Source organism: Lepidochelys kempii, chromosome 6 (genome assembly GCF_965140265.1).
Source record: "Lepidochelys kempii isolate rLepKem1 chromosome 6, rLepKem1.hap2, whole genome shotgun sequence".
NCBI lineage: Eukaryota > Metazoa > Chordata > Testudines > Cheloniidae > Lepidochelys > Lepidochelys kempii.
The window spans coordinates 106,831,772-106,848,520 of record NC_133261.1 but is presented as its reverse complement, the minus strand read 5'-3'; the positions used below and the strand labels follow the sequence as shown (position 1 = coordinate 106,848,520).

Sequence of the window (16,749 nt, the reverse complement as noted above, 5' to 3'; positions counted from 1 at the left end):
ATGTAGCGCAAGTAGAGTAGGGGCATGAGGGGACGAGAGCTGAGGAAGCATTGTTCTAAGTCAGCCATAAAAATGTTGGCATACTGTGGGGCCATGCGGGTACCCATAGCAGTGCTGCTGATTTGAAGGTATACATTGTCCCTAAATGTGAAATAGTTATGGGTGAGGACAAAGGCATAAAGTTCTGCCACCAGGTTTGCTGTGACATTATCAGGGATACTGTTCCTGATGGCTTGTAGTCCATCTTTGTGTGGAATGTTGGTGTAGAGGGCTTCTACATCCATAGTGGCCAGGATGGTGTTTTCAGGAAGATCACCGATGGATTGTAGTTTCCTCAGGAAGTCAGTGGTGTCTCAAAGGTAGCTGGGAGTGCTGGTAGCGTAGGGCCTGAGGAGGGAATCTACATAGTCAGACAATCCTGCTGTCAGGGTGCCAGTGCCTGAGATGATGGGGCATCCAGGATTTCCAGGTTTATGGATCTTGGGTAGCAGATAGAATACCCCAGGTCGGGGCTCCAGGGGTGTGTCTGTGCGGATTTGTGGATTTGTTCTTGTGCTTTTTCAGGGAGTTTCTTGAGCAAATGGTGTAGTTTCTTTTGGTAACCCTCAGTGGGATTTCTTGTAGAAAGCTTGTAGAAAGTGGTGTTGGAGAGCTGCCTAGCAGCCTCTTGTTCATATTCCGACCTATTCATGATGACGACAGCACCTCCTTTGTCAGCCTTTTTGATTATGATGTCAGAGCTGTTTCTGAGGCTGTGGATGGCATTGTGTTCTGCACGGCTGAGGTTATGGGGCAAGTGATGCTGCTTTCCCACAATTTCAGCCCGTGTACGTCGGCAGAAGCACTCTATGTAGAAGTCCAGTCTGTTGTTTTGACCTTCAGGAGGAGTCCACCCAGAATCCTTCTTTTTGTAGTCTTGGTAGGAAGGTCTCTGTGGGTTAGTGTGTTGTTCAGAGGTGTGTTGGAAATATTCCTTGAGTCAGAGACGTCGAAAATAGGATTCTAGGTCACCACAGAACTGTATCATGTTCGTTGGGGTGGAGGGGCAGAAGGAGAGGCCTGAGATAGGACAGATTCTTCTGCTGGGCTAAGAGTATAGTTGGATAGATTAACAATATTGATGGGTGGGTTAAGGGAACCACTGTTGTGGCCCCTTGTGGCATGTAGTAGTTTAGATAGTTTAGTGTCCTTTTTCTTTTGTAGAGAAGCAAAGTGTGTGTTGCTTGTCTAGTTTTTGTAAAGTCCAGCCATGAGGAAGTTTGTGTGGATCTCCACAAGAGACTGCTGAATTGGAATTAATTTGCAAACTGGATACAATTAACTTAGGCTTGACTAGAGACTGGGAGTGGATGGGTCATTACACAAAGTAAAATTATTTCCCCATGTTTATTTCTCCCCCCACCTCCCACTGTTCCTCAGACGTTCTTGTCAACTGCTGGAAATGGCCCACCTTGATTATCACTACAAAAGGTCCCCGTCCCCCCACTCTCCTGCTGGTAATAGCTTATCTTAAGTGATCACTCTGGTTACAGTGTGTATGGTAACACCCACTGTTTCATGTTCTCTATGTATTTAGAAAAGGAGTACTTGTGGCACCTTAGAGACTAACCAATTTATTTGAGCATGAGCTTTCGTGAGCTACAGCTCACTTCAACTCACGATGAAGTGAGCTGTAGCTCACGAAAGCTCATGCTCAAATAAATTGGTTAGTCTCTAAGGTGCCACAAGTACTCCTTTTCTTTTTGCGAATACAGACTAACATGGCTGTTACTCTGAAACCTGTCTCTATGTATATAAATTTCCCCACTGTATTTTCCACTGAATGCATCCGATGAAGTGAGCTGTAGCTCACGAAAGCTTATGGTCAAATAAATTTGTTAGTTCTAAAGTGCCACAAGTACTCCTTTTCTTTTTGTGAATACAGATTAACAGGGCTGCTACTCTGAAACTTTTTTAAAGTGTGAAATTCTTTGCCTGATGGTTACAGTGTTCTGGAGTCCTTTGTAACTGTATTCTGTAATTACAGTGCTTTGCATACACTGTAATTAAACCTCACAAACTCCATTTGAATAAGGTAAGGAAATATTATCCTCATTTTACAGCTGCAAAAAGAAACTCAGCTCCTAGGGATCACATTCAGCCTACACGTAAACCCAAAGAAATCAATGGAGTTTAACAATTAACAAGAGGTTAACTTGGTTCACAGAAATTAAATAAAACTGAATGACTTGTCCAAGGTCACATAGCAAGACAGCAGCAGAAACAGGAGTATGGGAATAGAAATACCCAGATCTTCTTACTCTTGATCTTAACCTCTAGATTTGATAAAAAGTGAGATTTAGCCATATATATCAGCAAATGCTCCCCCCCCCCCCCCGAAAACATGAAGTTTCACCATGAGTTAAATCAGAAATGCTCCCACCTCTGCAAATCTTTGTGTTCAAAGGGCAAGATTTTTGCCTCCAAATAAACCACTTTTTGTTTTTATCATCAGAAATCATCAAAATAATAGAGCTGCAATCACTCTTCCATTTTTGGAAAATGCAGAACCATGATTAGTTTTGCAGACAGCAGAATTTATTTCATTCAAGGCTAGTTTCTCAATTGCATATCAAATACTATTGCAAACCACAGTTCTCGCTGAGATAAAATTCAGAAAATTAAACAATCTAAGTCAGAGATGGATTCAAATGAACGGTGGCCTTGATCATCTGTAAAATTTGGGGCCTTGGTTACGGAATCATGAAATAGGGCTTATGGGGGAGGGACAAGGTGTCTAGAAATACATATGTATGGAGTAGGGTGTGTTTGCGTGGAAATGTGATATTAATTCATACTTAGAAATGTGGATGCCCATTCAGAGCACTGGGCCTTGACCGGCCTTTACATTGGCTGCTATAAAGAGAATAGGTTTCAGAGTAACAGCCGTGTTAGTCTGTATTCGCAAAAAGAAAAGGAGTACTTGTGGCACCTTAGAGACTAACCAATTTATTTGAGCATAAGCTTTCGTGAGCTACAGCTCACTTCATCGGATGCATACTGTGGAAACTGCAGAAGACATTATATACACAGAGACCATGAAACAATACCTCCTCCCACCCCACTCTCCTGCTGGTAATAGCTTATCTAAGTGATCACTCTCCTTACAATGTGTATGATAATCAAGGTGGGCCATTTCCAGCACAAATCCAGGTTTTCTCACCCTCCGCCCCCCTACACACAAACTCACTCTCCTGCTGGTAATAGCCCATCCAAAGTGACCACTCTCTTTACAATGTGTATGATAATCAAGTTGGGCCATTTCCAGCACAAATCCAGGTTTTCTCACCCCCCCCTCAAAAAACCACACACACAAACTCATTCTCCTGCTGGTAATAGCTTATCCAAAGTGACCACTCTCCTTACAATGTGTATGAAAATCAAGGTGGGCCATTTCCAGCACAAATCCAGGTTTTCTCACACCCGCCCCCCCCAGACACACACACACAAACTCACTCTCCTGCTGGTAATAGCTTATCCAAAGTGACCACTCTCCCTACAATGTGCATGATAATCAAGGTGGGCCATTTCCAACACATATCCAGGTTTTCTCACCCTCCCCCCCCCACACAAACTCACTCTCCTGCTGGTAATAGCTCATCCAAACTGACCACTCTCCTTACAATGTGTATGATAATCAAGGTGGGCCATTTCCAGCATAAATCCAAGTTTAACCAGAACGTCTGGGGGGAGGGTAGGAAAAAACAAGGGGAAATAGGCTACCTTGCATAATGATTTAGCCACTCCCAATCTCTATTTAAGCCTAAATTAATAGTATCCAATTTGCAAATGAATTCCAATTCAGCAGTTTCTCGCTGGAGTCTGGATTTGAAGTTTTTTTGTTCTAAGATAGCGACCTTCATGTCTGTGATTGCGTGACCAGAGAGATTGAAGTGTTCTCCGACTGGTTTATGAATGTTATAATTCTTGACATCTGATTTGTGTCCATTTTATTCTTTTACGTAGAGACTGTCCAGTTTGACCAATGTACATGGCAGAGGGGCATTGCTGGCACATGATGGCATATATCACATTGGTGGATGTGTAGATGAACGAGCCTCTGATATTGTGGCTGATGTTATTAGGCCCTGTGATGGTGTCCCCTGAATAGATATGTGGGCACAGTTGGCAACGGGCTTTGTTGCAAGGATAGGTTCCTGGGTTAGTGGTTCTGTTGTGTGGTATGCGGTTGTTGGTGAGTATTTGCTTCAGGTTGGGGGGCTGCCTGTAGGCAAGGACTGGCCTGTCTCCCAAGATTTGTGAGAGTGTTGGGTCATCCTTCAGGATAGGTTGTAGATCCTTAATAATGCGTTGGAGGGGTTTTAGTTGGGGGCTGAAGGTGACGGCTAGTGGCGTTCTGTTATTTTCTTTGTTAGGCCTGTCCTGTAGTAGGTGACTTCTGGGAACTCTTCTGGCTCTATCAATCTGTTTCTTCACTTCTGCAGCTGGGTATTGTAGTTGTAAGAATGCTTGATAGAGATCTTGTAGGTGTTTGTCTCTGTCTGAGGGGTTGGAGCAAATGTGGTTGTATTGCAGAGCTTGGCTGTAGACAATGGATCGTGTGGTGTGGTCAGGGTGAAAGCTGGAGGCATGTAGGTAGGAATAGCGGTCAGTAGGTTTCCGGTATAGGGTGATGTTTATGTGACCATTGTTTATTAGCACTGTAGTGTCCAGGAAGTGGATCTCTTGTGTGGACTGGACCAGGCTGAGATTGATGGTGAGATGAAAATTGTTGAAATCATGGTGGAATTCTTCAAGGGCTTCTTTTCCATGGGTCCAGATGATGAAGATGTCATCAATATAGCACAAGTAGAGTAGGGGCGTTAGGGGACGAGAGCTGAGGAAGCGGTGTTCTAAATCAGCCATAAAAATGTTGGTATACTGTGGGGCCATGCGGGTACCCATAGCAGTGCTGCTGGTTTTTTTTGGGGGGCGGGGGGGAGTGAGAAAACCTGGATTTGTGCTGGAAATGGCCCACCTTGATTATCATACACATTGTAAGGAGAGTGATCACTTTAGATAAGTGATTACCAGCAGGAGAGTGGGGTGGGAGGAGATATTGTTTCACGGTCTCTGTGTATATAATGTCTTCTGCAGTTTCCACAGTATGCATCCGATGAAGTGAGCTGTAGCTCACGAAAGCTTATGCTCAAATAAATTGGTTAGTCTCTAAGGTGCCACAAGCACTCCTTTTCTTTTTATAAAGAGAATAGCGATCAACTGTTCTCCATGTCCACTGAAGGTAGGACAGGAAGTAATCAGCTTAATCTACAGCAAGGGAGATTTAGGTCAGATAACAGAAAAAAGTTTGTAACTATAGGGACAGTTAAGTATTGCAATAGGCTTCCAAGGGAGGTTGTGGAATCCCCATCTATGGAGGTTTTTAAGGACAGGTTAGATAAATACCTGTCAGGGATGGTCTACCTATATTTGGTCCTGCCTCAGCATGGGGAGCTGGACTAGATGACCTCTCGAGCACTACATATCTATGGATTATACTTTAATCCTCCATAGTTTCAAACTGACTTATATGAGCTTTGCATGCATCCTTTTCAAATGTCATTTTCAGAGAAATTTGCTATATAGTCTCATTTTGCAAAGTCTCACTTTGGAAAAAATTAATAGATGTCTGCCTTTAAAACTTTTAATATTTTGGCATGTAAGCTCTAAAATGCTCACTATTGTGGTCTTACAGACACAGCATTGTCTGGACAAATAGAATCAAAAGAAATTTGGGATGCAAGGAGTTAGACTCTATTAAGTGGAAAGAGGAACAAAAAGAAATTGAAAGATTACTGATAATGAAAAATACAATCCTAGTAAAAGTGAGGCCAAAGTTCAAAAGAGTAATAGCAAATGCAAGAGAAACAGATCCCTAATCTTGAGACTACATACGCTGTATCGCTGTGTGAAAGTCAGAATTTCCATCTAGGGTTGCCAACTTTCTCATTGCTGAAAACTGAACACCCTTTCCCCATCCTCTGCCCTGCTTCTTCCCCAGATGCCCCGCCCCTGACCTGACTCTTACCCCCAAGCTTCCTCCCAATAACTCCTCTCCCCTCCTCTCTCCGTCGCTTACTCTCCACCCCACCCCGGCTCACTCCCCTCTCTCCCGGGACTCACCTGCTGCCTGCAGAGCCAAGCTGGGAGGAGCTGACTCTTGCCTGCAGAGCCAATCTGGGCACAGTGGTCGGGCTCTGGCTCAGAAAAGGAGCATGGTTAGCACACTCACAGACCTTTTAACACTCCCCTTTCCCATTCTTTCTCTTTCAATGTACAACTGTATTGAGCTTTCACTGATTTCAATTAATCTTCTTGCTGACTTATAATTAAATTAGAGCCTGGTAACATAGAACATAGTTCTGACTGCACAGGTCCCCTTAAATCTGGACTTTTTGAATTAATTATATTAATTAATTAATTATATTATGTTATGTTATATTATATATTATCCTCTGACAGGTTTCAGAGTAACAGCCGTGTTAGTCTGTATTTGCAAAAAGAAAAGGAGTACTTGTGGCACCTTAGAGACTAATAAATAAATGGGTTAGTCTCTAAGGTGCCACAAGTCCTCCTTTTCTTTTTGCATATTATCCTCTATAATTTGTCATGAGCTATTTTTCTGTCTTCAGCGGAGCCATAGTTAACATAGGTATTTTGACCAGCTTGTGTAACATCTAATTCGACAAGGACATTTCTGTATATTTGCAACAGTTCAATTAGCACCACCCTGGGAACAGCACTAACTGCTGTAACTAGTACATCAAACTTGCATGCTTACAGTTTCACCATTTTTCATGTTTGGTAGAGTATTATTAAGCCATGACAAAATGATGCGAAAACTATAAGATAACAATATAATTTACATTGGATACCAGCTATTCTCAAGATTAACAAAACAAGGCACTCACATGTTGATATATTAAGTCAACTGTGTTAAGAGAATATATTCTGAATTTGGTTTAACCTTTAAGACAATAAAAAAGCCCACCCAGAAGAGAGTAGGTAGAGAATTTAGTTCATAATCCAACACCACATCCCCATCACAGAAAATGGTTATATTTACGTATCAGTTACCAGTCATTCCTTAGAATACACAGTTCTGTATCTTCAAGTGATGGAGAAGTTGTAATTGCAAGGTGTTTCTCAGGATAATATTCATTTTTCTGTACTACATTGACTCTTACAACATGGTATCTGTTGTTAAACCTTTGCTGAGTGTTGTGTAGGAGAACCAGGGGCAATTGGGGCACAGCTGGGCGGAGAGGGGGTCAGTCCCCAGAGCGAGGGGCCAGGGCCGGGGCAATCATGGTACAGCAGGGGTCGGTCCTCGGAGCAAGGGGCTGGGGTGGGGAGGGGTTGGTCCCTGTAGCAAGGGACCAGGGCATGGCGAGGCAGAAGTGGGGGGGGAGGGGCCCGTCCCACAGTTCCCCGCCAATGGGAGCTGTGGAGTCGGCACTTGGGGCAGGGGCAGCACGCGGAAACCCCCTGCCCCCATCCCCAGGGGCTGCAGGGATGTGCTGGTGACTTTTGGGAGCAGTGTGGAGCCAGGGCAGGCAGGGAGCCTGCTTTAGCCCCACTGTGCCGCCAGACTTTTAGCGGCCTAAAATCTCCCATTTTGGCTTCAGTAGCCTCCGGGAGATAAAGCCCGATTCTGGGAGACTCCCGATGAAACCAGGAGGGTTGGCAACCTTAGCAGCAGCACCTACCTCTTGGAGCCTGGTCCAAAAGCCAGCCACTGCTCTCTGTCAGGTGTCAGCAGCTGAGCAGAGAGCAGCTCCTCCATGTGGCTCCAGCCGCAGCTCCTGCTCTTCCTGCCCCCCCAGGTTGTGGAGGCCGGTTACTGCAGCCACCTGGACTTTTAACGTCTGGTCAGCTGACCAGAAGCTGCTAGGTTCCCTTTTCGACCAGACGTTCCAGGCTAAAACCAGACACCTGGCAATCCTATTTCCATCCAAGGGAAATTCTAATATTTCAATATTTATTTTCATCTCGAATCAGGACAAAAAGCTGAAATATTAATGTTTTTAGCAGAACAAAAAGTTCTGGAAAATTTCAAATCTGAAATGGCAAAACATTTTGTTTTGACATTTTCTATCAAAATGAAATGAAATATTTTGATATTCCTGAATTAAAACATTTCATTTCAAGTCTGTTCAACATTAAACTGCATCTCCCTATGGTGCCACAGTGCCTCATGGCAGTTATGCAGGTGCCTGATGCCCCCATCCTCCCCTGAGGGCTGGGCTCCCTGGCAGGACTACACCTCCCATGATGCACTAAGTGGTTCAGTCAGAAGGGAGACCATATTGCATCATAGGAATTGTAGTCCAGACAAGAGGTCTGGCTCATAGGAGAAAAAGGGGGTATCTGCATTAACAACATCCATAAGGCAATTAGCATTATAGGGAGATGTAGTTTACTGTTGAAATGACGGGAAAAGAAGCATTTCAGATCAGTTCCACAAACTGAAATATTTGATTCAGATCAAACCGACCCAAATTGAAATATTTCATTTAGTTTTCCCAACAGAAAATTGACAAAAACCAAAAAAAATTCCACAAAAAATTTCACTATTGTCAAAATTGTTTTTTCCATTGAAAAATCATTCAGATGGAAAATTCCCAACAAGTTCTAATAGCAGTTTCTAAAATGGTCCATCATTTAATGAGGAGAGAATTTTTAAGGGGAAATATGTAGCGCTGTGGCCTTTCTTTTCATGCCTGCAAAAAGGCACACACAGGTGGCTGTCCCCAGAAGGTGTCATGTGTCATTGCAAACAGATGTTTGCATGAACTGTTCAGAATTCAAAGTTTGGTGTGTTGCAGTCTGACATTTGGGTCTATTACATCCATGAGGAAAAAATAAAAAGGATGATCGTTAGTTCCTTTGTTTAATAATTTCCATTTTCCAATTCATCATATAACATCCAGCATTCATGACTGGGTATGCTACCAGCTGAGTGCTGATTACTTGCTTTATTAAGCTTCTATTTTTAAAATGTCTGTGAACAAATAATTCATCACATTTACTGATTATTCAGGTGCAGAGCTGTGAGGGGACACTACATTCAGCTGAAAAACAGTAATCCCAAAGAAAATAAAATAATTGAGTGCTGAAGGCAAAGTGTGTGTGACCGGAGCTGGTGATTAGCAGCAATGTGCATGTTCAGAATACTTGCTCATGACCTCTGCATATTTTACAAACCCTGCTGTATGTTTTATGCATGTGACAATTATATCATGTCTCACCGGACTCTTTTTTTCTTTGGAATGGCTAACTAGCTCTGTGCAGGGAGAGCCTGTTCCTGCTCCCACTAAAAGCCTAAGGCTAATTTGTGTTTAAAACACTTAGCCTGCAGTTAGGAGTGGCATGCAGCTGGGAAAGTCCAGGGGCAGCCTGAGGGGCCTGGTGCATCAGTGAGGCACAATTCCTCTGATGCTCCCCTATTGCTCTTGGAAAGATGGGGCACTTATTTCACTGCAGCTTTGTTGGCTGCTATGTGGGGGGTGGGGTGGGAGGCAGCGCTAAAGCTCCACCAGCTATCCATCCCTGACTGGCTGCTTGCTCCTTACGGTAAGTCTGCACTGCACACCAGTGGTGGCAGCATGTAGGGCACGTGTAGCTATATGCTGCAGCAAAAAGCAGGCTGCGCCCACACTGCAGTGTGTAGCGAGAGGCGGCAATGAAAGGCTTTTGCAGAGGGGAGGCAGCAAGAAAAATTCTGGCAGGTCAGCAGCTGCTGGAGCCTCCACCTATCAGAGCCTGTCCCTGTTGCAGGGATCTGACGGATCTTTCCTCACTGCCGGAGTCTATCCCTAGAGCAGGAAAAGGCTCTGGCAGCTCCCTGTGGTGGGGAAGGGCTCTGGCAGTGGGACACTACACAGCTAAAATAGCTGTACCAGTGGGGGGAGGGGGGGGGCACTGCTTGGCTGTGTAGAGAACTCTGTAGGGTACATACCTTAAGCCTATGTCTCCACGGCAGACCTCTTGTGGCGATCATGTGCAGGGTATGTGTAGCTACCTGCCACAGTGAAAAGCAGACTGAATCCACATTGTAGTGTGTAGCTTTGTTTGTCAGGGAAAGGCTCTGGCAGTGGGGAGGAAGCAGGGAAAGGCCTGGCAGTGGGGATCTGCCAGACCCTTTTCCTGCTGCTGGAGCCCTTCACCGCTCCTGAAGGTCCCTGTGAGGGGAAAGACTCTGGCAGCTGGGAGATAGCTGCAGGATACTACACTGCTAAAAACAGCAGTGTGAATAGACGGGCACTTCTTTGGTGTGTAGAAAGCCACACAGAGTATGTACTTGAGTACATACCCTAAGGGTCTGGCATGGCTTTTTGCACCTAAGCAGTGCCTCATTGTCTACACTGCTATTCATACCCATGCAGGGGGGAGGAGGGTGTTGTGTCTATACTCTACACATTACTGTATGGAGCATGCAGTGTTGATGTACCTTTAGTGTAGCATCAGGTAAACAGCTTCTGTGTTTGATCCCTAACATGGTGGCTTATACGGTCAGTGGAAGGTTTGGGGGAGACTTATTCCCCTGCACAATGGCATTAGGGCTGGTACAGCCTAGCCCCTAAATGGCAACAATATGAGGTGACATCCTATCATTGCTGAGGTTTTCTGATAGTAAGAACACACACACTGCATCGCATTGGGACTGGTAGACAGGTTTGCGATATAGAAATACGCATATGCCATTATTAATGCTTTGGCCCATCTCTTTGCACAGCAGTTGTGCCCATCAACCTGGCTGTCTGGAGAGTTTGGAAAATTAACAAAAGGTTACCATGGTGTAAATCTGGAGTCATTCTAATAGGTTTTATGGAGTTACATTGTATTTGTGCATTGTAACAGAGTAAAATTTGGTCCTAAGGGAATAATTTAAGATGGGTTTTTAAGTAAATGTTCCCAGGCAATACCAAATTTAAGAAAGGATGGGGAACTGTATTGCTAGGAGGGCTGATTACAGTGATATGGGCCTTGTACAAAAAGTCTGGTTTTACTGTCATTTAGAAAACTGCAAGAGAAATTTAAATTGAAAAATATTCAAGAACCTTGATTTTGTCAGTTGAAGGCTTGTTCCACTTAGTCACTCCTGATGCCTTCTGGGAGGTGCCCTATTTGCAAGAGTAGAGGTAGAATTCAAAATATTATTAAAGGGAAGGCTCAGGAACAGGCAAATAGAATCCTACACAGGATTATGCTTTTAACATCTATAATGGGGAATGCATTTAACAACCCTAAAAGACATGGACTGGGTGGCCCTTTTAACCTGATCTTTGGCATGAGTAATTAGTGGGCATCTATTCATTTCATGAATCTGTCCATTCTATTGGAGGTGGTGTGAGTAAAGTCCTGCAAACTGGGTGGGATTTTCATGTAACACAAATCTCCTAGGCTGATGATCCTGTGGCAAGGAGCTTGTTCAGGTGAGCTCAGAAAGGTCTTATTCTAAATGAAATTTATCAATGTGTAGAAAACAAATATTGAAGAAAATGGTCCTGATCTTGAGGTGCTGGGTATACTCAAGTCCCATTGACTTTAATGGGAGTTGCAGGTGCTCACCACCTCCTAGAATCGGACCCTTTGGTTGCTTCCTGAGGAGGTGAAGTTTTACAAACTCCTCTATATTCTTTTATTTTGTTTAACTGAGACCCCCCATACCAGGCATCGATTCAACAAAGTACATAAACACATGTTTAACTTTAAGCGTGTCAGCTTTGCTGAATTGGGACTTACTGCGTTATTTAGAAAAGAATGTGAACTATCAACAATTTTGTTTGAATTTTAAAAATATCTAGTGACTAAATGAGCTGTTATAAAATTGGTCTTGTGCCCATGTTTTTGGGGAGACTGAGTTGGAAGGTGTGAGACTAAGTGTTTGTTTTTAGGTTACAAGGGAGAAAGCATTAATTGTTTCAAATGTTTTTTCCCCCACCACTGTTTTCAAAAAACAAACAAAGGGAATCTTCAATTTGATTTTATAGTCACACAACTATGAATCCTCTCTGCCTTTTTACAGTAAATATTGTTTGGCCTTGTGCTGAATATTTTTTCATTTTAGTAGATTTGGTAAGCCTGAGATAACATACCCACTGAATCCAGGAATAAAATCTTTACTTTAAGAGCCAGATCCTCAGCTGGTATAAATTTAATCAATGGAGCTTTGCCAACTTAAATCAGCTAAGGATCTGGCATTAAATGCTTGGATCTCCTACTAAATTAGTATAGGAAGTAGAAGAAATTCAATTATTCGGCATGTTGTCAATATTGTCTTAGCAACTAGCAGGGATATTACATTTTTACTTGTGATTTAGTTTTTTAATGGTCTACTTTAAAAATAATTAGAAAAATATTTTCATTCTACTGAGTGAATACTGAATGCATTTACTCTTGTGTTTTTAGAACTTTCTGTGCCAAAAATAGGTGCATGCTGGCTGATGTGGAAGAACAAGGCCTAAATATGACAGACAGTTGGAGTATTCTCTTTTGTCACCATCTTGTTACTTCTTTGAGAGAAGGTCAGGAACTTGCAGCTACCATAACTGAGCTGAACATGGGATAACCCTCAATAAGTAGCCCTACATAAACTGAAAGTGGGTTCTCCTTCCCCAACCCTGCATTTGTTGCCTCTGAACAAATCAACAATCACTCAGATTTCACCTAGTTCCTGGGATGTGTAAATGTAGAGCCTGATCCTGACAGACTGCCCTGGCTTTACTGAAAGATTTGCCATCAGAGAGCTTGCAAGATTGGGCCTGAAAAGATTGCTTTTGCTTTCACAGCACAGCGGTGATACTTACTGAGGTCACCTCGAATGAAAGGGGGCCCTAATAATTGACTGTGTATGAGTTTGATTGTGGTGAGTGCAGCGTGGAAGGGCAAGACTTGCTTAAGATGGGGAAGGAGATTAGACTTCATCAAGTTCAAAGAGAATCAGACAGATAGAAGTTGGCTTTGAGATACTGGTTATACTGGATGGGGCTGGGGTGGGCATATGCAGTAGTATAAATTCCTCATGCATGGGGAGAGGAGTGAACAGTGGAATAGGACACATGTGCACATCACCACGCTAGTCCAGCTGGCTCTCTGTGCATGACACAAGAAGTAGGAGAAACCTTCCTGCCCCCATATAGGACTAATCTCAACTTGACCTACAGGAGAGGTAGTGTGTTCCACTGGACAGAGCACCAAACTGGGAGTCAGGCAGGCCTGATTATGTTACTAATTTACTCCTTGACATTTTAAGTGAGTCACATCACCCTTCTGTGCCTCAGGTACCCTGTCTGTAAATGATACTACCTTCCTCTTATCATGAAAGGCACATCCAGTTCTTATCATTCCAGAGAGGATGCACTGACGTATTATTACACTGAGTATATAACATAATAGAGAGAAAGAAAGGGACAGATCTCTCTCTCTCCACACACACACACGGATGAAAGGTCCAGCTTTCAAATGGCAGAATTTGGCCACTGCCTTTCTTCCATTTCCCATGTTCTCCTCACCCCCATTCCTTTTGGTTTGCTGAACAGAAATGGTTTGTTGAATTGGGGCCCGCAATGGCAGCTTCTTTAGCATATTACCTTTTGCTGGCAGATCACGTAGCCATCTGTGCATTTTCACAGCATGCCTGGTCAAGTGGTGTGAGGTCTAGAATTGTGAAAAGGTTGCACATTTGGCAAAGACTAGCACAGAAGGGGCTGCCAGTAATACCAAACGATGCTCTTTAAAGTTAGGACATGACAAATAAGTCAATGGGACTTAAGCACATAACTGAAGTTAAATCAGGGCCTAAAAATGGCAAGCATCTGTAGCATATAGGAATTGGGTAATGTCCTTTTAAATAGTGTGTGAGCCCCCCAGTGGCCCCAACCATCTTCTGTTTTAGAAGCCACCAGACCTCTGAGAGAGCAGCAGTGTATACATGTAGCTAGGCCTCGCATGCTATATATGTTTAGTAAATATAGTTACTTAGGCTTTAAGTGTGGTTCCTTCATGTGACATTTGTTGTGCAAGAGCAATATGCAGAACAGTATCACTATTAAAATGGAAATTAGAGAGGGAAGAAATATTTAATTAAATCACTTTGTCTGGCCTGACAAAGCAGGATTGCTGTTTATTCACTGATACAGTTTCTTAATATACTAACAATACTTTATTTATATAATTTTGCATTGGTTTTATTTTATTACATTTCTTAAATAACACGGGTCAAGCAGCATGACAAGACTGATTTCATTTCACAGGAGACCTCGATAAATCCATAGCCTCTCCTCTAGCACTGAATTCAAATTTTATAACCTAGATGCAGTTTCCTAATCCAACACTGCTGGAAATAATGAGCTGGCATTCAGAAATGGCCAGCGTACTCAAAATCAATTCAAACCATTCTATATTGTATACCCAATAAGGCAGACAGTAATCAGTCCCATTTTATCATGAAAGGCACATCCAGTTCTTATCATTCCAGAGAGGATGCACTGACGTATTATTACACTGAGTATATAACATAATAGAGAGAAAGAAAGGGACAGATCTCTCTCTCTCCACACACACACACGGATGAAAGGTCCAGCTTTCAAATGGCAGAATTTGGCCACTGCCTTTCTTCCATTTCCCATGTTCTCCTCACCCCCATTCCTTTTGGTTTGCTGAACAGAAATGGTTTGTTGAATTGGGGCCCGCAATGGCAGCTTCTTTAGCATATTACCTTTTGCTGGCAGATCACTAAATTCTCTTTTTATGGCTGATCCATATTCCAGGGAACAGATATCACTGGGCAAATGTTATGGAAATGGGACTAATTATGTATTCACAACATTTGAAAAATACTTGCATTTCAAATTTTGTTAAGAATACATCATACCTCTTCATGCTGAGTAAGGAAGATACTATCAAAACAAAGTGCATTATATTCTAAATCCTCTCTGCACGCTAAGTCAGGGATGCTTGGGTAAAGATGAGGGCCACGTGGAAAGCATAAAGCACAGTTGTAAAAGAAGTTTCCAAAGAGGGCCCAGTTCTGTTCGTTCTCCATGACATTACATGGATAATGATTTGCAAAGCTACACAGGAACGCAAGGCATCCGGAAGAAAAAAACCTTTGATTTTCTGCTCTTTCTATCCCATCTACATGTTGAGTGCCAAAGAACACACCAGGAGAATAAACCAACTGTCGCACTTTGTCAATGAATCTGTTCAGGATTTCACTGACGTAGCCATCTGTGCATTTTCACAGCATGCCTGGTCAAGTGGCGTGAGGTCTAGAATTGTGAAAAGGTTGCACATTTGGCAAAGACTAGCACAGAAGGGGTTGCCAGTAATACCAAACGATGCTCTTTAAAGTTAGGACATGACAAATAACAAGCATTTTTATGTTGATAACGTCCACCCACAATGGAGAAAAGGGAAAAAATTTGAGGACAGGTGAACAGGAAAAAAGGAGGCGTCTGAACTCACTCCCTTCCCTTCAACTGTTTTATTTTTATGTTTTAAACGTTTTTCTCCAAGTGACTGGGTGGCGCCATGTACTGAAAATGGGATTCAGAGCCGTTCAGATCTGAGTTGCTGGGTCACTCAGCCCAGATTGAGAGTGACCACAAGATTTTACCCTCCGATATTTTGATGACTTCTATGAAATTAGTGTGGTTATTTTCATGCCAGGTGCATTAGATTCTATATCACAATTGACGCTAAGTGGCACTCTGGTTGTGAGACTCGGCAGAGAAGAATGAACATAAAGCCAGAAGTACCTTTTCTCCTGTAAAAGTCACAGGCACACTGGTACAGAGCAGCATGGGAAAGCTTATGCTGCTGCTGCCTGTTTTCTACGTATTCAGGGAACACAGGAGTTCAGTCTGCAGGGCTGCTAATCCAGCACATTTCACAAGCACTACATTCATATGGGAAAACTATGTAAAATATTATAAAAATCCTCCACTTAAATAATAAAATATAGCATATTTAATCCAAAGTGCTTTGCAAGGTAGTGTTTATTACCCCTATTTTACAGATGGGGAAATTGAGGCACGGGGAGATGAAATTATTTGCCCAAGTTCACACGATGAACCAGTGTCACTATCACAACAAGAATTCATGTCTGTTGGCTCTGAGTGCCATAGGCCAATAATGATGCCCTCCTAATCTCCTAATTGGCTCCAGGCCAATGGGAGCTGCTGGAAGCAGCGCGAGCCGAGGGACGTCCTGGCCGCCACTTCCAGCAGCTCCCATTGGCCTGGAGCAGCAAACCGCGGCCACTGGGAGCCGTGATCAGCCGAACCTGCGGACACGGCAAGTAAACAAATCGGCCCAGCCCGCCAGGGGCTTTCCCCGCACAAGCGGCGGAACAAGTTTGGGAACCATGGCACTAGACCAGTGGTTCTCAATCAGGAGTCTGGGGTTCCTTAGAGCAGGTTTCAGAGGGGCCGCCAAGCAGGGCCAGCATTAGATTTGCTGGGGCCCAGAGCAGAAAGCCGAAGCCCCACCACACAGGGCTGAAGCCCAGGGCCCTGAGCCCCGGCATCCTGGCTGAAGCTGAAGCCTGAGCAATGTAGTTTCACAGGGACCCCTGTGGCATAGGACCCCAGGAAGTTGTCCTGCTTGCTACCCCCTATCACCAGCCCTGGCCTTCATATGTAGAAAACCAGTCATTGTGGCACAGGTGGGCCGTGGAGCTTTTATAGCATGTTGGTGGGGGGA

The 16,749-nt window shown here is 43.5% G+C and overlaps 1 protein-coding gene across 4 annotated transcripts in view; it reads right to left on the bottom strand.

The window, feature by feature from the left end:
* The window catches only part of C6H14orf132 (chromosome 6 C14orf132 homolog), a 78,945-nt gene that overhangs the window by 47,863 nt on the left and 14,333 nt on the right, over window positions 1–16,749 (bottom strand). Inside the window, exon 2 of one of the 4 annotated variants that reach the window (XM_073349580.1) lies at window positions 11,103–11,165. The exons of the other annotated variants lie outside the window; for them this stretch is intronic. Within the exon in view, the coding sequence (XP_073205681.1) occupies window positions 11,103–11,165 (63 nt within the window). The remainder of the gene's footprint in view (window positions 1–11,102; window positions 11,166–16,749) is intronic. 4 annotated transcript variants of the gene reach the window in all.